This window comes from Micropterus dolomieu, linkage group LG23 (genome assembly GCF_021292245.1).
Source record: "Micropterus dolomieu isolate WLL.071019.BEF.003 ecotype Adirondacks linkage group LG23, ASM2129224v1, whole genome shotgun sequence".
NCBI classification, from domain to species: Eukaryota; Metazoa; Chordata; class Actinopteri; order Centrarchiformes; family Centrarchidae; genus Micropterus; species Micropterus dolomieu.
Window position 1 is genome coordinate 32,064,168 of NC_060172.1, and position 24,224 is coordinate 32,088,391.

The window sequence follows — 24,224 nt, forward strand, 5'->3', positions numbered from 1 at the left end:
CATTTACAGATCTAGAGCTGTGTAGGAAAACTGGATGGGTTTTTTTCCAGAGTACACACAAAAGGGATAGCTAGCAAACATTATTATATTCACTGAATTTAACAAAAAGTGTATTGGATTACAGTCACTTACTATCCCTTTAAAGGCCTCTGTATGCTTAAAACATGTCGGATTGTATAACTTGCAGAGTTAAAACTTTTCTCTTTTTTCATTCTTCACACATTTGTGCCCTGTTATCCCTTTTTAACTGTACTGCTATCTTAAATTTTTTTACAGTTAATAATCTCCTAAAATGAAGATAAGGCAGTAAAGTACAAAGCTCTTTGTAGTAAAGATGCAAATACAACATTATTTATCAGAAAGCATCAGGAATGTATAAAGGAAATTAATGTTATACATATATTTATTATTAACTTAAATGTTTTGTCCCCCATATAACAAAACCCAAACCTACACCCGTGTTATGAGGCATATGATGACACGTAAGAAACTGATCTGGTTTTCTTATGGTCTCTCCTCAAACGGATGTTCAGAAGGATTTCTTGCAGTCTTCTCCCCCTTTCCTGCCGGTGTTATCCCGAAACACTGCAGAGATATAGCCTAGGTCTAATGTTTGCACAATGAGGACGATTATTTGGCGAATTTGAACTAGCCTGTCTCAAAGCGTCAGTAATTGACGCACTGAGATGAGAATGTGTTGCGAGCTAAGATGGTGCTGCAGGTAGTAGGCTAATGCCATAACAATAACAATATAGTGGCAACGACATATGTACATTCCTCATTCATTCATTCTGGTCAAAGCTGGAACTGTTCAACCAATCCATGTCAAGTAGGTATAGGGAGACGCAGCCCACATGGATGATGACGCAAGTCTTGTCATGTAAAGTCCTTTAATGCGCTGCATAGGTAACTGCATTGTGAAACCAAACCAAAACTAACCGAATGTATCAAAATGTGTCAAAACATGAACTTTGGTGCATACTTTCAGGTGTGAAAGCCCCCTAAGAGTTGAAACTGGTGCTGTTGACAGGATGGCGTTGATATGATTGGTTCTGCTGACTGACCACTAGAGGGTAGTATTGACACAGGGTACAACTGTTTTTGCACCCTGCAGGTTTTCTTTTTAAGCTATTTCGCAAAAGTGATTATTTTATGTCTCAGTGAAGCAAACCGGCAGTCAGCACACTTAAGAGTCCAAAACGTAGTACTGTAAACAACAGTTAAACACATCCAGCCAAACACTACATCAGCTGATTTCACTGATGATGGGTAGACCTAACAATCTCTAAAGAAAGGAAACCAATGAACTCTGCTGTAAACATCTTTGTTTTTAGTTGGTAAGAAAAATAATTTCACAGCTTGCATTTCTTATATAGGTATGCCCAGTATCTTGTAAGAAACATTTATTCAATCAGCACATTGAACTAATGTTTCAGTGCCTGGGACCATGGAAGTTGGGCTTTTAGTTTTTTCAGATACCTTGTCATTAACTAAAGACTTGCTCAAGGGAAAATTTTCATGGCAGTATGGCTAGTAGTTGTGGAGATTTCTTCCTTCCTGCTGTGGCCCCTGTAGCCATCCTCAGCTGACAACATACCGTGTGTCTCCTATCTGTGTGTGTCCGCAAATGTTGCCGCACCAGATGAATTAAAACAACCACAAACTCTCTCAAAAGGTCAAATGCTCACAGTTCCCAAAGCGGAACTAAATGAATGAAGGAAATCCAATCATGCCTATTCCTCCAGCCACACTCACACACTTCCCTTCTCTTTAATGTCCAAACAAAATCAAGTGCAGTCTGATCACAGATCTAAAGATCTAAACAGCTGCAGTCTCGACCTCCAGACACAGTAACCCAGCTCACTGTGCACATTTGAAATGCGGCATCGCCATGTGGTGTTGATTTGGTGGAGGAAGGGAAGAAAACAGGCAGTTTACAGTGAATGATTGTGAGAACATTTGCGGAGAATGAGTGAGCAGAATGGACTCAGAGGGACTCATAACCGCAACCTGAACCTCTAAAATTTAAACATCTTAATAATATAATTGTCTTATACCTAATAATGCATGGCTGTTTGGTACTATCAATCTCTATTAATCAGAAATTAATATCTGGTTTGCTTCACAGGCCCAGTGCAGTTCAGACTGTAACACAAACATGTAATAATTCGTGGTTAGCAGGTGTATCTGTACAGTCAGGCCAAATCTTCTCTTGATCCCATTTACCGTGCGCTCAAGCATGAGAGCATAATTCTTGACCTTGGCCCTGGTCTGTCGCCCCCCTGGAGCTGTTGTTCCTGGCCTACAGTGAGACCTTCGTCCAGTTTTAAGACGTAGTCAAAGCGATAAATTAGTCTGATCAAGATGCTGCTGCAACATGGGAGCAATTATTCTGCAGCGCAATCTCCAACCTACATCCTGTCTGAGTGGTGCCCTGATTAAGGAGGATTGTGTGTCTACGTAATAAAATTCAGGACTTCATTAAAAATATCTCGGGACTTTAGGCAGAGGAGAGAGAGAGTGTATGTGTTTCTAAAGTGAGTAACACAGAAGTTAAGCGGCTTATGTTCCTCTTTTTTTAGTGCTCATGAATCATTTTATAAGGACACAGACAAAAAAGAACAGATGAGGATTAATATGACAATAACAGGAGGGCTTGGCCAGCTGTATGCTGGAAGTACTGTAAATTTAATGGGTAGCAGAGTTTGGATATTTCAAAATCCAGGACTGATGTTTTTTGATTCCTGACTCAGATCATGACTTCAGCTGTTGGATCATCCCTGTTTTAGCCGAGTGCTGGGGTGTTTATTAATGTTGTTACAGTAACTATGGTCATTGTAAATTTAAATACATCTTAATCACTGGGAACGTCTCACACACTGAGCTGGCACAGTAGTACAGGTGATACCATTCAACAAACTGCAGTGAACCACTGGCTGGAACCACACATATAATCTCTCTCTGTCTTTGTTCATTTACTTTCCTTTCGGAAAGAAAACGACAGTCAAAAACAAAATTTCAGCCCATCCTGTTTTTCTGTCTGCTCACCAAGACAAACCTCCCATACTGCGGCTGCCAACATTAACACAGAAAGCGTACTGATCTGGGTCCCTTTTCAACAGGAAAGCCAGAGAGTGCTGCGCTGTTACATGTCACCAAAAATGATGAGATAAAACATAGACAGACAGAAAAAGAAAATAGTTTATTCAGTTTTGAATCTTTTGTTTTAAAAACCCCAAATGATCTGAAATATACTTGAAAATTAAATAAAGAACAAAAGACTCCCACACACTATCCTCTTAGCTTGCAGTCGGGGATATATAACAACAATGTTTGTTTGTGACTCAAGGTCTTCTCCTACGCACTTGTCGATTTACAGGTGTGCAAAAGTTCTGCTCTTGCTTGAAAATTAAATTTTACAAAATTTTGTGACATTAGCAAACTATCAGTGACATTAGCAGAAAACATTTACTCTCATCACACAATCCCTCTGAATAAGCCAAATACAAGGTGGTGTTGTCCTGGTGGGATAACGCATTACTGAAACTACATTTTAAGGTATTGTGAACAGTGTTTTACATGCTGCATGTTTAACCAGCTGTTCCTTCAATACATTTCATGCTGTTACTTGTGCTGTAAAAAGGTAGATCTGTGTTTTCAATTGAATTCAATCAACCAATAATAATGAACAGCTTGAACGTTCATTACTGATCTTGTAAATAATTGACCTATGAACAACCTCCATGGGAACAGGGCAAACTCCACCTGCTGATTTAGGCCACAAGATGTGGCTGAAAGCTCTGGAAACTTTCCAGTAAGTGGACCTTGTGCAGAATTATTTGTCAAAATAATGAATACTGACCAAAATATAAATGATAGGACACACGATGGCCTCAAAAGGTGCCATGGATATTTTCATGAAATTCCTGACAAAATAAAAATATAGGTATTTGAACATTAAATTGTTTTGTTCCGTTTTAAAATGAGAATCCACATTGTTCTTGAGCATTTGTTTTGAAATGGTCATTTCTTATTATTTAAAGATATGTTTTGGGAGAGAAAACTAAGAATTTGCCAGAACAGCCTTTTCCTCTGCACCTTTAGAAATAAACGAAGCTAGAAAGTGTTGGTGACGTCACTGTTCCAGATGATTGACGTTGAGTTAAAGCGAATCCGGCGCCTGTCCGAGTTTTGCACGAGCCAATGAGCGTCTGGAATACATTGTTTCCGGAAGTAGTGAAGCTGTTATCCACGCTGCAAGCTTGGGCCACACGTTTAGTTAGAAATGTTACTTTGACCGTGACTAAAATTTACAGAGCGCATTGGACCCATAGCGACGTGGACCCATTTCATACAAGGAACAGTTACAAAATGAGTGCTAACCGACATTATTCACGACAGTATTCACGTGTGGCCCGCGCGGGTCACCCCTCCTTACCGACACTGTCTTTCTAAACGTCAGTCTTTATTGTTTTCAGCCATTTCTTACGGGTAACGGCTGTTCCCTTGCCCACATAAGCAGCGGACCCTCCGAGCAGAGGGACGGGGGCCCAGAGGCTGACATGAACCCCCCGAAGCGGCTCCGCACCACGATAGACTGTACCGCAGAAGACGAAGCGGAAACGGTGACAGGAGAGCAGGAGGAGGGGAGGAGGAGGAGTGTTGTGGACGTGGTGGGTGATAGACACTCTGCTAAACACAGATTCCACTGGTGTAAAGGAGAATATACAGAGATGTTTATGCATGAGGACAGTTGAATCATGCTGCTGCACGTTGGGTGTACAACACTGGCATACTGTTCTTGAACTAATCAATTAAATTAACTTGATGAATGTTTCCGTGCACCATAATGTGTGTCACTGCAACTGTTTTGCTCTGTCAGATTAGCTCCCTGAACTGATTATTTGTATTATTGATATGGGAGTCATAGCTGCCTTTTCATGCATTATTTAATTGCACTGACTTTATAATCTGTGTGTGTCTTCAGAGTATTGTCATGCCAGTGTACAATGCATCCTGTTGGCTGGATGAATGTCTGCAGGCCATATTACACCAAGACTTCACAGGAACCATGGAGCTCTCCGTCTTTGACGACGCAAGCACTGGAAGTTTCTTTGCAAATTGCATATTCACATGCGTAAATAAGCAATTTGTCTAAACTTCGAATTGTGTGTGTGTCCTTTAGGATGACTCTAGGAAAGTGGTGGAGGGTTGGAGGGAGAGGCTGGAGGCCAGGGGGGTCTCATTAGTGATCTCCGGTCACGTCTCTGCCCATCCCAGAGGAGGTCAGTAGACTTTTAGGTTGCTGATCAGCAATTCATTTCCTGTCCTGATTAGATTATCATAATTAAACTATGACTTCAACAGCTTATTTTATATGCGACGCCAGAGAGGCTGAATGAAAGAATAGACAACCAAAAAGAAATTCAATCAATTATCAATTTTAGGGATAACATGTAAAATCTGTAAAATGCTGCCTATAATTTGAGATGAAAGTTCATTCTACACAAAATAACTGTGTCCACTTACTAGTTTTTTCCTGGAGGTTTTAACCATATCTCAAGTTCTTCACTCAACTCCTAGGACTCACAGTGCTAATAAGTGAACCTTGAGTTAAGATTATATTTTAAGAAATGCTCATAATTTAGCAAGCGGCTGAGGAAAGTGAGTAATGCTTGTTTTGGTACTCTGTAAATTAAGCCCCCCCCCCCCCCAGGCCACACACACACCCACAGTTGTGGACAACCATCAGTTGGACACCAGAGAGTTAATAGTATTAGTCACTGGATCAGCAAGATTGTAAGAATGTCCTTCTGATTAACCAGGGAAGAATAATAAGACAAAGCAGCATGATGATGACTGTGATGGACTGGCGTGCCCGTTACTGTTGTGTCATTTGGTTTAACATTTTGAAAGTAACATTACACAGAAATTTTTAGTTATTTTCAGTGTTGTTGCAGGTTTAATGGTTGAATATGATGCAAGGGCGCACACACACACACACACACACAATGTTCTTTTGTCTTTCAGTGGGATATGCAAAGAATAAGGCAACATCTCAGAGTTGTGGACAATACCTGTGCTTTCAGGATGCGGTGAGTATGTGTGTGACAGAGCGTGTTTCATCTCACTGTGCAGTTGTGAGTCATTACTAATCACATCTCATCGGTTTGTCCAAATATACACGCTGTACATAGACACATTGACACGTAGACCTCAGCAGCCCAGCGACTGTTTGACAGACCTGTCTGAGCACGAGTAATGAGCTGAGAGCAGCGCTTGATATGAGTGTTTTCTGTGTGTATGTTCAGATGAGTGGCAGCTGTGTGTTTGAAACAGTGCTTTGTAGGATAGATCCTTGTCTGAGGGCCGAATTGTCAAAATTACAAGTAAAGGCTACAACATCTGTGCTTGTGATGTCTGTTCAGATTTGTTTTTGAACTGCTTGAGTTGTACGTTATAACAAAGTCTACTAATAGTTGCTAGAATAAATGGCTCAAAGGCAATACAACAATATTTGTTCTCTTGCATTTTGTTTCTCTGTTCTACTGCTCGACATTGTTCACACATTGCTCTTCTGTGTACATCATGTGTACATTTTCATATCAAATCTTTTTCATATTTTTTATATATTTTATATATATCTTTTATATTTTACATGTTATTGTACTTGTTTTCTCACCTACCTCATTTGTTTTTGTGCTTTATGTGTATTGTATTGTAACACTGCAGTTCCCCTTTTGTATTAAGGAAGTACGCTTTTTATCTAGCTAGCTGTCTATAGATAGATAGGGACATACAGTGGGGAGAACAAGTATTTGATACACTGCTGATTTTGCAGGTTTTCCTACTTACAAAGCATGTAAAGGTCTGTAATTTTTATAATTTTTTATCGTCTCTTCGACTGTGAGAGACGGAATCTAAAACAAAAATCTAGAAAATCATATTGTATGATTTTTAAATAATTAATTTGCATTTCATTGCAAATAAAACCAATTAAAAACAAGAGAAGGTATTCAGACAGACAGCGCACATGCAATAAAAAAAAAAATAATAAAACCTAAACTGAACGGATATGATTTGAATTGTTTCTTAAAGGAAGCTAGTGTGTATTTGTTGTTACATGATGTGGAAAACTAAAGTGTCGTATGTGTTTGAATTGATTTATTTTTGTACCCCAGGATGACGTTATGTTGCCTCAAAGAGTTCGATTGCAGTATGAGTCGTCTGTCCTCCACCCAAACTCTGTAAGTTCTCCCTCAAGTATTTGCTTACTCACTTCCTTCCCTCTCTGCTGCACTCTGCCTTCGCCCCTCCTCACCTTCTTTTCTCCTCCCTTCTCTCCCTCCCCATCCCTTTCTTTCTCTCTCCCTGATCATCTGACCAATCCCTCCCTTTAAATCAAAAATACTGTGTGTGTGTGTGTGTGTGTGTGTGTGTGTTTCCATGCAGCTTGGCATGCAGAACAGTGTGCGTATCCGGTGTTGATGCTTTCTGTGGCCTGCCAGGTCAGAGGTTAAAGGTTGTGTCTGTGAGGGAAGTTAGAGAGACAGCATGGAGACAGCAGGCTTGCTGCCCTGAACAAACAACCTGCCTATTTCTGTTATATATTTTATGGTTCTAGATAAGATGTGGTCCTTTGTTTTGTTTTCAGTTCTGTATAACTTTTTTACCTTCTTTCTTCTGAGATGTGGCCTGTACATGTTTAAAAAGGGTACAACTGATATGTTTCAGATACACTTTGGGCCAGTATTTTGTCATATAGAAAATTTCTATACATTACTAGGACTTTTAACAAACTTTTATTTTTTTGATAAGTCAATGCTTTTTTGGCTTTTAAAGGTCAGAAGTATTCCCATCATAAGTTACCTGAGCAAAAGAGGAAAAGATTTCTTAAAAATATAAGCCCAACCTATGAATGGGCGTGCTGATACTATCGGCCTTTATGAGCATTGATATCGATGTTTATAACAGCCAATAAATGACAATTATAAAAGAAACCGAGAGACAGAAGAGAGAGTGTTGTCGCTGCATAGTTTTTCCACCAGTAGGCCCTCTACATGTGTTGGCAACACGTATTTGGAATACCACATATCCACCACAAAACACAGCAATCAGCTTTACTTTTGTTCAAAGAACTCTTTATAACAATAAAAAAGTAAGTTTTAAACTGCATTATCTGAAGGTTTACCACTGAAACCAGAAGTGATGTTTGCAGCCTAACACTAACCCAAGAACACAAAATCTACTAGTTACTTGTATGGCAGCATTTCTCCCAAAAAAAAAAAGTATTAAAGTATTTTTTAGATTAGTTTATAAAGCTTTATTAATCCCCAAAGGGGAAACTCATTTGCCACCATATCACATCAAACAGCATACAACATAAAAAAAAAAAAAGACAACCAGTATGTGCACACAGAACAAGAAAACCTTACAAATAAAATAAGAAATATTCATTAAAAAATCTAATTGCTGTTGGGATAAAAGACCAAAAAAGAGCAGTTTGGTAGAACACTGGGGCGTCTTCAGTCAGCTACTAAAGGAAAAGACACTGTGGAGTGGATGGTCTACAAGATTCATGACATTTAGTTTGAGATTTGTTCTCTTTTCTATGATAACCTCCAGTGGGTCAGGGGCAAGGCCGGGCATGGAGTCAGCTTTTTTAGTCAACTTATTGATTCTGTTTTTATCATCTACTGTAATGCTGCCTCCCTAGAAAGGCACTGCATAAAAAAGGACACTGGCTTTTACACCTTGATTAAAAAGTATAAAGCAGGTTTCTACTTTCACCAAAGTCTTGTGATTTTCTCAGGAAAAATAGTCTTAACTGGGCCTTCTTGAAAACTGTCTCTGTCAAGTCAGACACCAAGATATTAATAGAACTGGACAATTTCAATTTGCTGATCTTAATGATCACAGGAAGAACCTCCTCCTTCTTTCTCCTAAAGCTGATAATCAGCCCACCAAAACCCAACATTTAGTTTTAAGAAGTTTGACTCACACCAGTTCACAAAGGAGGCAACATCTGTTTTATCGGCCTAGTCATCACCTCGATTAAGGAGACGAACAAGAGCGATGTCATGGGGAAAATTTCTGGATATGGCGAGATACCTGACCATGCCTGTAGTCAGCGGTGTAGAGAGTGAATTAAAAAATGATTAACCTGTGCCCCGTGGTGCTCCTATTTTAGTTAAAATAGACCCAGATACTTTTTTATCAAATCTGACAAACTGGGGATGTTACAAGATGTAATCTAATGGGCCAAATGTTAGTAAGGACACAAAATTGGTACAAGGCAAGATGTTTTCCACATCACTGGATTTTTTAATGACAATAGGGACATTCTGCTGCTGTCGAACCTCGTCAACATTAATAGTGATAGATGAAAGAATGCTCTCATGAGCAGCAGAAAAATCAAGGTCTTCAAACCTAGCAAAGAACTGGCTTCCCTCATTAATCCCACAGCCGAGGGGGCTTCCATTACTGGTTACATAGCCAGTAATTTATGTCACACCATCCCAGAGGCCCTGAGGATTTCTATTAGACATCTGTCCCTCAACCTTATCCCTATATTTTCGCTTGCCCTGTCTTGTCTTGTTGTTTGTTGTTGTTTAAACACCTATATGGTGTGTGTGTCTGTGTGTTTTCATGATAGCTGATTGGCTGTAAAGTTCAGAGGGTTCCAGAAGGATCTACTGAGCGTTACACTCGCTGGATCAACACAATCACTCCGGATCAGCTCATCACACAGGTAAATACTAGCAGCTCTGCACAGCGTGTCTGTAAGCTGCACACACACTACTGTCTGTGAATGTGTGTGTTTGTGTGTATGTGAGAGGTCATGTGCCAGGCAGCGACCAGGTCAGACGGAAACAGGATATGTACCTGCTGTCCGCAGTTTCCACGGAAATGTGGCAGTGGAGTGGACAGAGGACGCAGCATCACTCCCGACCTCTCTGTCCATCTCAGTCCCACCAGAGGAAACGTGTCACACGTGCCAGCTGAGGGGAGCCGGGAAAGATCAGTTTACAGAAGTTCTGTGAGCTTACAGGCCGATAAAGTGCTCATTGTACTGGACTGCTGCCTGATGCCGCATATTAACGTTAGGGCTGGGCAATAAAACAATAATGATAATTATTGCAATATAATTTTCCTCAATAACAATATAATAAATGTTCAAGATATCATCAATAAATATTTGCTTTAATTCATTTGAATCACAAACAAATTAGCATTTCATTTTTCTTTAATTAAAGTATTTATTTTGTTGAAAAAAAGAGACCTTAAAAAATATTAACTAATCATATTTGTTGAAAAAGATGATAGTTTTGAATGTTCTACCTCAGACTTGTGAAGTGATCCACTGTTTGGCATCAAGTGTTTGTCACATTCTGACCATAAAGAAAAGTTTAACCACATAATTAACCATCTGGTTTCTTAAATTTTCACTTGGGAGCAAAAATATGCCTTTAAACTCGAAAGAAATGATGATGAAAAAATGATTTGACATATATCGTGATAATTATCGATATCGAATGATATGAAATGCTTTTATTCTTCATTTTTGGCCATATCGCCCAGCCCTAATTAACATTAAAGAGTGAAGTGACTGTAATTAAATCCATCACCAGAATTTAAAAGCTCGACGTCAGCTTCTGTGCTCCATCAGATTTGATTTCATAAGATTTGACTTCATTGTGGCCCACAACAGAGACATGGCTGCTGTTCCTCCAGAGCAGGTGGAGCTGGAGCTTCTTGCTGTGGATTCAGATTGTAAAATGAACGAAGATGGCAAGTTGTGAATGGTCAGGATCCAAGTGTCATCTGCCATGCCTCTAAGCCAAGTCACGGTAGAAATGTATGACTCCATTATTGCCTAATTAGACCACCTTAAATAACAAACATAATGGTAATGTGAGCAAGTTGAAAACATTGTCCCTACATTGGCACAACTTGGTGCTGCAATGATATGCGATAATTATACTGCAGTGTGGCAATACTGACGTTGATGATGTTTGCACATTTTACACCCAGATATAAACTACTTGAAGGTGTTATTGAGTGAAAATATTTCATTTTACTTTCACCATATTAAATAGTCACATTAATCACTACATGATAATAGAGTCAGTGATATAAATGTGAAACAACTGGCAGTATTTCTATTGATGTAGAGATGGAAGTCAACTTTTGTTGCCTGAACAAAACACTCTGTCACCAAGGACACGAGACAACCTGGACCTCTAACACACACACACACAGTCTGCAAAACTCCTTAGCAGACATTCCAGGATATTTATGTGATATTAAGTTTCATGGAGCATGAGAATGAGATCATACATTGATTCTGCAGGCTTAAAATCAGCTCCTTTTCCTTCCCCGTTCTCCTTTCTTCCCCTTATCTGACTTTACTTTCACTTTCTAGGTAAAGAAACAGAATCTAACTGAGTTAAACCAGAGATTTACGCAGGGTGGTGCTCGTTTAACTTGATCCAGAGGTGTACACCCTGAGTGTCCATCTGCAGGGCATTAGATATGGTTTTCCCAAACCTTCCCTACCCCACTGACTTCTCACACACAGACGCTCTACCTCTCTGTGTCCCCTGGTTTCCCAGAACCCATTCTTAGTCCTCTTATTCATGCTTTTGGCCACAGCTTACATCTGCAAAGTGTTGCAATATTACAACAGAAGGGAGAGGAGATGTACGTAGGTGGACACACACACACATACAAACTAGATTCTGTCCAGCTGTTTCACTGGCTGAAACCAGATGTTCTTCACCACTTTCTTCATCTGCGATGCATTTTGGTTATGCAGTAGTATTCCTCTTCAGCCAACAACAGTCACACACACATATGCACAGCATGTGAAACACAGTAACGTAGTTGGACATAGAAACGGATCAACCTGGAATGACCCTCAGATTCTGAACACTGCTGTACAAATTACTCACACACAGGAATGGAGCAACAAGAGGGGGTAGGGGTGTGGAGAGGGGGGTGGGCAGCAATGGAACAAATTAGTTGGGTGTAAAAAGAGAAAGAAATATAGAGGCCGTTATGTGGTCAGGGTGTCTTAAAGAGATTAGAAAGAGAAGCAGAGGCCACAACAAACTCTTTAGTCAAAAATTACATGCGAGGGGATGGAAGAGTGTATCTTTCCCCTGCTCACTTCAGGAAGCCACACTTCTGTAACAGGGCACCTGCAGGGCACATGTGGCAGCACTCTAAACTCCTTTGTTTGCAGGATTAGAAGTGAGTCTTGCAGAGGCTTTCTTCATTTGACTGTTTTGTTCCTGAAAGCCAAATTACAAAATTCCCCTGAGCCGTCTGCCAAACCCTGGTCAGGTTTTATAGCTGATATGCATGTCATGTTCTCTCACCACGACAAGTTCTTTTATCTGTAAAGTCCAGCTGAAATATAAATGCTGCTTCCTGCACATGTGTGTGAAAAAGAGAAGGAGAGCCTGATATAAACTGCAGGGGATGAATGTAATTACACATTCTGGTAGCTCTTGCACAGTTTGAATGTGAAAGCCTGAGTGCAGACTGGTCTGTATGTTTACTTTTAACATGAAGAGATATTTATATGAATATACTGAAACTTTATTTATACTCACAGCATCTAATACTATCCTTTCAGGTATTCTGGTCATGCTATAGTTTCTCACTCCTACAGCCTTATTTTTTAAATGTGTTGAAGACTAAGAGCATGAAAGCTATTGTGGAGGCATATGGTAGCCAAACACTTGACTAACACTTTATTTTGGTTTTTCCTTTCATTTGTATGTTTTGGTTCAGGTGTGATCTCATATCTCGCTGGTTCTTCCATCACCCAATGCACACACTATGTTTCAAATAGAAAGACAGACACATAAAATAAGAGTAGGAATCTCCATGTAGCATCTAAACAAGTTCACCACTGATCTTTTAGGGTTTGACCATGTTTAACAACATTTACGTGTTGCTTGCCGGTTTTTATTATGTAAACTGACATTGTGTGATTTTTGGATTGCAGTATGTCCAGATTATTCGTGTTATAGTCTGAATTGTTCTCGTGTCCCAGGTGTACACGTCTCACGGACCCACAGTCATCATGCCAACATGGTTCTGCTCAAGGAACTGGTTCCTGAAAGTCGGATCGTTTGACGAGGGAGGCAAGGTGATCCAAACTAATCCCAAAGCCTTCTCACTCTGTGTCTGTTTCTTTCTTCTTACTTTACCACTTCAAATGACACAGAGTCCAAGCATCTATCCATCTTTAGTTAGGCTCCATTTTCTGTTTTTTAACATCTAAAATATTAACGTCTAAAAGCGTGGTGGTTTCAGACCTCTGATTTGTTCAGTGATTTGTTCTGCTGTGGAGTCCACTGACAGCTGTTTCCCTCAGTTAGTCACAATTGACCAATCAGAGCTTGGTAATTGTGTTTAAGAATTATCTTCCAACAATGATAGCTAGATTTATGGTTACATTCATGAAAAATGGCAACGGAAAAATGGCAACAAGCGTGGAAGAGAAAGTCGGTTTAAAGATAACACAACTCTAAAAAGAGTGCTTCACTGATTTAGCGTGACGCTTACAGTGGACACTTTAAAAAAGGATCAAAATCCATGCAGCACACCCATAATTACTTTTTGTTCCATTCAACCTTCTTTCTTGTCAAAACTGCACGGTAGCTCCGCTTTAATCTTGAGAAGCGCCTCTGTTCATTCAATTTACAGTGTAAATTTCCACCTAAACTGAGGCTTTTTAAAGACCCTTTTTTTTCTCTCGATCTCCTGTCATTCACCGGTCTTGTGTGACTTTCGCGTGCATGCCGTGCCGACAACTACATGCAGGTCACGGTTCCTTGCGGGTCTATTTCAAGTACATTTACATTGACATATACATTTATCCAAAGCGACTTACAATTGCTATATATGTCAGAGGTCGCACGCCTCTGGAGCAACGAGGGGTTAAGTGTCTTGCTCAGGGCCACAATGGTGGATGGGTCACAGTGGGGGATTGAACCAGAGTCTCTCACACCAACCACCACACGCATGTGTCTTATCCATTGCGCCATCACCACCCAAGTAGCCGGCTATTTAAAAACAACAAAATATTCTTTGTGTGGTTCATCAACGTTGATAAATAATCCAAAAGTCCCGTGAGTCCCATCTAAGCATCGAATCTTCAACTATTCGGGGTCAGCCCTATTTGTAACCCACAGAAAACAATCCACAAATGTGTAATATGATGCGCAAATATTTCACTATCTATAAATATGTATTTTTACATTTGTGATGTGTAAAATCATATCCACAAAACAGAGTGACTTCTACACACAAAACAGTAAAAAGGGAACACTTAAACAACACAATGTAACTCCAAGTCAATCACACTCCTGTGAAATCAAACTGTCCACTTAGGAGGCAACACTGATTGACAATCAATTTCACATGCTGTTGTGCAAATGGAATAGACAACAGGTGGAAGTTATAGGCAATTAGCAAGACACCCCCAATAAAGGAGTGGTTCTGCAGGTGGTGACCACAGACCACTTCTCAGTTCCTATGCTTCCTGGCTGATGTTTTGGTCACTTTTGAATGCTGGCGGTGTTTTCACTCTAATGGTAGCATGAGACGGAGTCTACAACCCACACAAGTGGCTCAGGTAGGGCAGCTCATCCAGGATGGCACATCAATGCGAGCTGTGGCAAGAAGGTTTGCTGTGTCTGTCAGCGTAGTGTCCAGAGCATGGAGGCGCTACCAGGAGACAGGCCAGTACATCAGGAGACGTGGAGGAGGCCGTAGGAGGGCAACAACCCAGCAGCAGGACCGCTACCTCCGCCTTTGTGCAAGGAGGAGCAGGAGGAGCACTGCCAGAGCCCTGCAAAATGACCTGCAGCAGGCCACAAATGTGCATGTGTCTGCTCAAAGAAGTCAGAAAACAGACTCCGTGAGGGTGGTATGAGGGCTCGACGTCCACAGGTGGGGGTTGTGCTTACAGCCCAACACCGTGCAGGACGTTTGGCATTTGCCAGAGAACACCAAGATTGTCAAATTCGCCACTGGCGCCCTGTGCTCTTCACAGATGAAAGCAGGTTCACACTGAGCACATGTGACAGACGTGACAGAGTCTGGAGACGCCGTGGAGAACGTTCTGCTGCCGGCAACATCCTCCAGCATAACTGGTTTGGCGGTGGGCCAGTAATGGTGTGGGGTGGCATTTCTTTAGGGGGGCCGCACAGCCATCCATGTGCTCGCCAGAGGTAGCCTGACTGGCATTAGGTACCGAGATGAGATCCTCAGACCCGTTGTTAGACCATATGCTGGTGCGGTTGGCCCTGGGTTCCTCCTAATACAAGACAATGCTAGACCTCATGTGGCTGGAGTGTGTCAGCAGTTCCTGCAAGAGGAAGGCATTGATGCTATGGACTGGCTCGCCCGTTCCCCAGACCTGAATGAGGACATCTGGGACATCATGTCTCGCTCCATCCACCAATGCCACGTTGCACCTCAAACTGTCCAGGAGTTGGCGGATGCTTTAGTCCAGGTCTGGGAGGAGATCCCTCAGGGGACCATCCGCCACCTCATCAGGAGCATGCCCAGGCGTTGTAGGGAGGTCATACAGGCACGTGGAGGCCACACACACTACTGAGCCTCATTTTGACTTGTTTTAAGGACATTACATCAAAGTTGCATCGGCCTGTAGTGTGGTTTTCCACTTTGATTTTGAGTGTGACTCCAAATCCAGACCTCCATGGGTTGATAAATTTGATTTCCATTGATCATTTTTGTGTGATTTTTTTTTTTGTCAGCACATTCAACTATGTAAAGAAAGGAGTATTTAATGAGATTATTTCATTCATTCAGATCTAGGATGTGTTATTTTAGTGTTCCCTTTATTTTTTTGAGCAGTGTAGTTTTACGATCGAATACTTTACCACTGTATGTTTTATATTTAAATAAACATGAGCCTGAAAATTGTGTTTGTAGTAATATCTTACACCTTCCTGTCAGAGCTGTGAAAGAAAGCTTTGTAAAAGCAGGATTTTTCCTGCATAGAGAATTTTCTGGTGCCCCCTAAAGAGGTTTTAGCGAGCACCAAAGGAAAATCCCCAGCGCCAAAATGATCAGGGGGGGGGCGTTTCAAATATTCTCCGAATGTGTTTCAATAGACATTTATCAAACAACTGTTGAGCAAGCAGAACATGAACTTAAACACGACGTCTTGACTTCCAGCAGTCGCCTCTCCTCTCATCCACAGCGGGTTTTTTTTTTACACATGCTGCAGGCGCTAGATTAATCAACCAGCCGCTGTGTTGGTTTGACTTCGCATGAACGCTCTTCTACGAAACTGAGCTCGCGTTACTGGGAGAGAGGACTTCCTGTTATTTCTCACAATATAAAAGCCATTTTACTCTTTACTCTATGCCCTCTCCAGATCAGGCTCCCTGGGCACTACGTGACGCTCACCTGTTCCCGTTCTCACCTGCCTGCTAATCTGCACAGATCGGGAGCCTTTCATGCAGCCGTGTGCATCAAACTCGTCAAAGTCGCTTTTCGCGAACCAACCAATGACATTCTGGAGTAGGCGGGACATTAGAAAAAGGTTGAGGCACTTTAGAAATGCTGAACTCGTTGTTCTTTATGCATGGTTTTTATTATTCACGAGTTAGTAGGCTACAAATTAGAGACTGACCACCAAGTGCAGCATTTGTCTTGCACAATTATTGAATGACTGAAAACAACCCACAAAATTGAAACTACTGTTTTGTCCAACTGGAATTAATATAAGGCTACTAATAGTAAGCTAAGCCTATAGCCTACTATTATCTGAAATTATAATGAATACACAAACATTAGCACTGATCAAACCTTAACCACAGTGGTGTGGGCTAATATCAGAGAAAGGTTTCATTTGTGAACCAGCTGAATCTTAATTAATAAACTATTTGTAAGCAAATTATCCAAATCAAGTGTAACCTGTGAATATATTATTATACTATCATTATACTTTACTTTTATACCTTTACTCCCCCAGGTTGTGAATATATTTTGTTTATCAAATGGTCAGAAATTACAAGAAAATACATATATTTCAGTCATAAGGTGACTCATTGCTTTTACTGTACGCGTACCAGCCATGCTTACTGTCGTGCAAATTCACCCCCCAAAGGCCCATTCTGAGCCAGGAAAAACCCTGAAAAGTATATGAAAAACAGAGAAGTTTTGTATTCTATAAAGCCCAGTCAGGAATACTGCATTTCAATTAAGTTAACATCTTTTGACGTGAAATGATTAAAAAGATTACTTTTTATTTCTATTTCTTCTTCCCAGGTAAAATGCAATCAGTACAAACAGTGTTAATAAACCAAGTCCATATAGGCAAAAAGATGAAACTTTGTGCAAGATATATACATACTGACAGGACAAAGCAATAGGTACATGTATATTTATTCAGTCATACGTTATAAAACTACTTATTCTTTTAATTTTAAATAGTACATATATTAAATTCACTATTTATTACTCTTAAGGACCCCTGGTGGTCCAGCAAATGGCTATTCATTTATTCGCTGCAATGGGGCTAGTCTGATGAAGTCAACATTGCCCCTCATGTTGTCTAAGAGGTCCCCCAGTAATGTCTTGGGTTGGTTGGGAACGGCACCCCAAGATAGATCTCCAGTATTGAGCCTTCATGTAAACCCTACTCATGAGCTTTACAAACAGTTTTTCATGCAAAAGCTCAACGAAAATGGACATTGACTGTACTTTTGAGAACCGTAACCTTATACATAGGGTTAACAATAGCTCCTGCAAACAGTAGGTACAACAGTACTTTCAAATGTAGTCTATTTATTTAAATATAAATGTAAAACAAATACAGTGGTAAAGTATTCGATAGTAAACTATATACACTTGTACAGAAAAATTTAGACTGAGTAGAGTCCAGTGGTCCAGCAGAAGCAGAAGTTGTTGTCTCCTACAGATGATTGATTGATTGATTGATTTAATTTAATGACCACACAGCCAGGCTGGTGGAATTTGTTTCCAGTACAGCTTTTTGATACAGGTTCCAACATTTAGACAATAGATATTTATACATTAACATATAAAGTAACATACATGTACATACAGACACCACATTACTATATATAATACATAATACATGAGGGGTCATGCTTAATCCACTGTCCTCAGCATTCAGAGATCAGAGTTCAGAATGTGTATCGCTTTTGGAATGACCCTGGGTACTGCAATGGATATTCTTACAACTCATGAGAGGCAATGTCGCTACCGCCACCTGCTGGTGTCGCTAATAAACTGCTCTCACATTTACAGATCTCTGTTTACAGATCTCTGTGGTACAGAGTGGACAAAATTCCACAAATGCGTAAAAAGGAAGTCACAAATGTAACGTGACATGCAGATTGACAGAAAGCAATCTGCAAATGTGCAAAAACTGTTTTGTGTGTAGAAGTCACTCTGTATTTTTGTGGATATGATTTTACACATCACAAATGTAAAAATACATATTTGTAGATAGCGAAATATTTGCGCATCATAGTACACATTTGTGGATTGTTTTCTGTGGGTTACAAATATTAAAGTCCAATAAAATCTTCCATAGTCAGCTTCAGATTCTTGATGCCCACATGGTGTTTCACCTCACTGTGCATTTTTTCTGTGCTGTGTCCGCCGTTTTCGTAGCGTCCTCACACCCGACACTGCCCACAGGCTGATGCTCCAAAGAAATAAATAAAGAAATACAGGCAGATGGCCGGACACTGCCACACACTTCATATAAGTCATAAGTGATCATTGGGAGGGATTATTATTGTATGAGTCCATACATTTAAGTTTACTGTTCCAAGCAACTGCTTTCACTGTTTCTGTGGCAGCTGAAAATTATGTTGGTTGGACAGTCTACATCAGTCTTACAGACTGGTTGGTGCAAAACAAAACATAAGGTCCTTCTCCTCCCAACAAGAAATCTGCTAACCTGAACACAATGTCTGAGGCTGAGTGAATGCAGTGAAAAGAAATTGCTATTGATAATCAGGCTACTTTATGGTAAATGTTAATTTAAACAACAAAACTTTGGACACGCTCTAACATCACTTCATTCATATTATCTCCTTACGTAAGCAGACCCAGCCACCATCCAAATACTGAACCAGAAACCTAAGAACCTAAGATCAGACCTAAGAACATGCTGCCTGAACTTGCTCAAGCTCCCATTTCTAAGACAGAAATATCTTGCAGTTATCAACAGTTGTCTCCAACCATTATTTCACACTCTACTTCCTCCTCTCCAGGGAGTCCCAGAGGACTTGCTTTTCTTCTACCAGAGTATTCGTCAAGGAGGGGGCGTGGCCAGAGTCGACCAGTGCCTGCTGGTGTACCGTTACCACGAGAAGGCCGCCACACACTCTGTTACCGAGTCAGTCTCGCCATACACCCCTCCCCCCTGCTCAGCTACACTTAAACACACGCACACTTGGACGCAGTGTTCATCCTCCACCTACTCACAGCTGCCCTCTGGCATCCCACATTTTCTCAGGACTTGATACCCCCACACACACATACATGCACACACACACATGCAGATGTTGTTGTTTTTTGTAATTGAGTTTTTCAGAAAATGTTTTTGGTATTCCAGACACTTTCCCAGCATATGAATCAGGAATTTCAACCCTGTCTCTGTGGAATGTTATCTCTCAGACCCTGTCGAGAGGCAGTCGAATCTTGTTTGCGATGGTGTGTGTGTGTGTGTGTGAGAGAGAGAGAGAGAGAGAGTGACACTCCTGCTGTTGTCTACGCTTCAACAAGGTCATGTAGTGTCTGCAGGTGTTTGTGTGCCTCAAAATGTAAAACACACCAAAGGAGAAGGTCATTCCTGCCTTCGTTCCCTCACTTTCATCCACCCTTTCCTGCATCCATCCCTCTTTCCTTTCCTCCTTCCTTCCTTCCTTCTTTCCTCCCATGCGCCTTGTCCACTGCTCGTATATCTGCCCGTGTTGACGCACTCCTTCACCGATCATCCTCCTCTCTGTCTTCATCTATCATCTGGCTATTTTTGGATGCCTATTTCAAGCTTGCCTTGCCTACTTTCCACTCTCCCCCACTTCTCGTCACCCCTTCCCATCCTCAGCCTACCTACTTCCTCTCTTCAGTCAAATGAAACCATCATCCTCTCTCTGTCTGTCACACACACAAACACATGAAATTTTAGAGGCTATGTCAGTGGGGTGAGAAGTGTCTTTTGAAAAGAGTGGTGCCAAAGAGTAACTGAGATGAAAAGCTTCCTAACAAGGTTGTGTTTAAAAATGTGTGTATGCACCCGCTGTGTATGTGAATCTATACCAGAGTGTATGAAAGTGTGTTTGTCTTTTGATCTGTAGGGTATTGGTAGGGTAAAGGCTTCAGTATGTGTATACAAATCAGTAAATCTCTGCCATGTCTTAGAATCAAGCCCTGTATAGAGAATTTCCAGAAAAGCAATCGGTAGACCACCCGTAATTCACAGTGGGGGTTGGTTTGTTTGTGATATGAGGCCCACTGTCAGACCCAGTAAGGCACACACATCAGGAGATGAGAGTGGAGCACCTCCTGTGAATGTGTCCATATAATTACTAAGTGTGTGTGTGTGTGTGTGTGAGAGAGAAAGGGAGAGTGAGGGGGGAAGGGGTTAAGAGCATGAGTAGAGCGTGAAGACATATATCTGAGAGTAAAGGTGTGTGTAAGGCCTGTGCACAGCTGTGCATATCAGTCAAGGTGCAAGCAACAGGAAAACAAGCTCATTTAAAACAGTTTTCTCCCCCTCCACTTGAACAATCTGACTAGTTTATCACAATTCAGTTATGCTTTTGATCATTTAAAGAGTTGATTTGTTGTTTGGGTCTTGTAGTTTTATCTTTCATTTCTGTCAGTTGTGATAACATTGTACTCAAATCAAAGTCATTGCTGACATCTGGGAACTTGGCGGGTTTGCAGAAACAAATTCTGACGAGTAAAAAACATCCATCAAAACAAACCATCAATTTAGCCAAATGATCTAAACCATTTCATTTGGAGGTCAGACTGAATGGGAGTGCACCTGAAATGATCAGTAATGAGAATTTATTGCACAAGAAAGCTGTGCCCACAACTACAGCAAGTATACAAAGTTAAACCACAAAGGTGGCATGTAAGCTGATGAGCTGATGTTTATATTGGACAGTCTGGGTCATTCTAACTTTTGGCTTAATTTTCTCTTCCAAATATGTTTGTCTAACTTGGGCGTTTATTAAAAACTTATCTGATCATCTACCAATGGTCATGTTACCAGATCTCAGCTAGTACAAACTTATTGCTGAAAGAAATGAGGACGAGAACTTGACCCAAAATGTAATAAACTGCATCATCCTTTAAAGAAAGTGTTAGATGAGCAGAGACTCCAGGAAGAATAAATAGTTTTCACCATAATTTCATCCATAAGTAACACAATGACATGAACGTATGACTGAATAAATATACGTGTACCTATTGCTTTGTCCTGTCAGTATGTGTATATATACAGAGTGGCAAGAAAGTGAATTAGTGTTTCTCAAAATGTTCAATTCTTTTTTCTTTTTAAAGTGCAGCCCTTTTCTTAAATATCCCCATACAGTATGTGTCTATGTGATTAGTTTAAGACCCCGTTTACACCAGAGGCAACTCAGAAAGCAAAATAGGATCTGGCTATGAGTGCATGTTTTTACAGCATATACAGTATATCTGTCATCAAACCTTAGGAGTGCCCCTTTTTCATACCAGATGAAACATGAGCAGTCTGGCCTACAGACAGCATTTCTTAGTTTTAGCTTGTACTTGCTTCTCTGTCCATCCTCTGATCCTCTGCTTGTCTCCAGGGAAACTATGTGGAAACTGCGAGTTGACTTCCTGCAGGAGAGAGTTCTCAGCCAATGGGAGATCTTCACCATATGGAACGCTGGGAAACAGGGCCGGAAGTTGTACCGATGCCTCAGCCCGACCAATCAGAAGAAGGTACGTTACCTCTAGCTAGGCAGTCAGATGTGAGACACTAGCCAAATTAGTGGAAAGAACTGGTGGGAAAAGAGAGCTTTCATCGCCATTCTGATTCCTCTGTCAGGTGAAGGCTTTCTGTGATGTTGATGAGAACAAGATCCAGAAAGGCTTTTACACATACGAGGAATCCAAGGTAAGATCAACCACTAACGTTTATTATGAGTCAGTGTTAGCATGGCCAAAGATATGAGCTTTAAAGCTGTGATTCATATGAATGGTCACCCAACCACTTGTTAGGAAGCAAACTGGGTTCTTATGAAGCTGTGGCCAACAATGATATGTGGTTTTTGTGTCTCGCTTTTGTTGATACCCTTCCAGCAAAGACCCAAGCCAAAAATCCCAGTTCTACACTACAAAGACGCCTCCGCCCCCTTCATTATCTGTGTCAAACTGGTGAGCATACAGCATGTTTGTGTGTTGTATTTTTGCTGTTTCTGACCGTCTGTCCCTCAGGTCTGTAATCTAAGTTAACGACATAATGATCAAGGGCGTGTGCCCGGCACAGGACATAACACATACACACACACGGCAGTCAGGAAATGGGTAGAAACAGCAGCCTGATTTTTGATCATATGATACTTGTACAAACATCTGATGTTTTTTGCCAATGTTTTATGTATTTTGTACTCCAAAATTCTGGCAATACTCGTAGCTATGGCTTTTTTTTGCTAAGATAATGATATTATCATTCATTTTGTATTAATATACAATACCACACATACAGCTGTTGTGGCAGCCAAATCACTAAATGCCTTTTTACCTCCTAGCTAGACTCAGACATCATATCCAGAGTGACCCCACCTATGGGGGCTACTAATTGCTCAATTATGGAAATTGGGAGAAGTAATCATAGTCAGAGGACAAAGAGACCTGCATTCAATCATTCTCTCTCTTTCTCATTCCCTGTGACACACACACAGACACACACACATAAACACCTGGACTCAATCACACACATTTTATACCCAGATGTGAAATAACTATAATTAACAAATATATAATTAATTTGAACTTTGTGCATTGCATTGTGAGTCTAACCTTTGACTTAAGTTCAGTATAGTTAAGACAAAGGATTCTACATTAAAAAGCAAAGAAGCAATTGAAAAATAAAAAATGAATTTTGTTCCTGTTGTTTCTCTCCTGTTGATTCATCTGTAGGACATGACAGGAGGCGTTCTGGAGGAAAATCTCAACTCTTTGCAGCTGAAGGAAGGAATAGATTACTACCATTTCAACTGATTGCTCGGAGTGATGTAGAGAAGACAAGAGGTGTCCTGCTGCTTTAACGGGCTCAGAGGAATGTAGAAGACTGGATTACTCGCACACATAAACGCGAACTGAGCGATAGGCAGAGTCAGTGACAATACAAAGACAAGGGAAAGAGAAGGTTATAATGTGTTTTAAGTGTTAAACGATGCTTTTTATGTGTGGGAAAGAATGTGGAAATGTTCAAGTTCTCAAAGTTTTACTTGGCAAAGTTTACAGAAAGGCTGATAAATTTACAGCAGCACATCCCAGCCATGACTGCTCAGCCTCTCACCTGAACCTCAGCACGTGGATAGTTTCTGCTGATGAGAAGACTGATACCTCTCTCATATCTGTCCAGTAAATACAAGGCTACAGTCAGGAGACGCTTAGCTTCGTTTAGCACAAAGACTGGAAACAGGGAAACATCTAGTCTGCCTCTGTCCAAAGGTAAAAAACTGCCTAACACAACCTCTGAAGCTCACTAATTAACATGTCGCATCATGTTTTTTTAATGCATACAAAAAACTAAATGTAAAAAATGTCAAATTTTTTGGCCTTTATATGTCTATGCTCCTATATGACTAATTTTTGGTTGGGCTTAAGAGGTGCTTGTAGCTTCATATTTAACTGACAATGGCGTTGTCTAATGATAAGCAAGAAAGTGAATATGCATATTTCCCAAAATGTCCAACTGTTCTTTTTAAAAGCTTGAACATGGGTGTTTAGGGTAATAGAAGTAACCATAACGTGACCTAGAGTTAAAAGTTGTGGCACAAAAGAAAAAGTGGAGAGATGTTTTGGTAATTGAATTACAAAGAAATTAAATAATTTTACTATTTGGAAACTTCTATTTATCACGCGAGAAGACATGACCATTGCCACTGTTGACCAACTGAAGAATAAAATGTCATGTTTTCTAA

The 24,224-nt window shown here is 40.6% G+C and overlaps 2 protein-coding genes across 4 annotated transcripts in view; one reads left to right on the forward strand and one right to left on the reverse strand.

Annotated features, from left to right (window-relative positions):
* Nucleotides 1-24,224, reverse strand: part of slc8a2a (solute carrier family 8 member 2a) — a 137,935-nt gene that overhangs the window by 104,646 nt on the left and 9,065 nt on the right. The window lies entirely within an intron of this gene.
* On the forward strand, nt 4,205-24,224 carry b3gntl1 (UDP-GlcNAc:betaGal beta-1,3-N-acetylglucosaminyltransferase-like 1). Of its 2 annotated transcripts, none has more exons than XM_046039762.1 (12): nt 4,205-4,673; nt 4,988-5,104; nt 5,186-5,285; nt 6,031-6,095; nt 7,182-7,247; nt 9,656-9,751; nt 13,067-13,162; nt 19,305-19,429; nt 21,879-22,014; nt 22,121-22,189; nt 22,375-22,449; nt 23,215-24,224. In XM_046039762.1, exons 1-12 carry the CDS (start codon nt 4,563-4,565, stop codon nt 23,293-23,295), a joined length of 1,137 nt encoding a protein of 378 aa, XP_045895718.1. In that variant the 5' UTR covers nt 4,205-4,562; the 3' UTR covers nt 23,296-24,224. The 2 variants fall into 2 exon arrangements, with proteins under 2 accessions (XP_045895718.1, XP_045895719.1); XM_046039763.1 differs by having other exon boundaries at nt 4,988-5,095.

Bases quoted from the DNA above. Each gene is read 5' to 3' on its own strand.
- b3gntl1 (XM_046039762.1), top strand. From the start codon at position 4,563: ATGAACCCCCCGAAGCGGCTCCGCACCACGATAGACTGTACCGCAGAA. The intron at 7,248-9,655 runs GTAAGTTCTCCC...TTTTCATGATAG, and splicing joins CTGTCCTCCACCCAAACTCT to CTGATTGGCTGTAAAGTTCA. The intron at 22,190-22,374 runs GTAAGATCAACC...ATACCCTTCCAG, and splicing joins ACACATACGAGGAATCCAAG to CAAAGACCCAAGCCAAAAAT.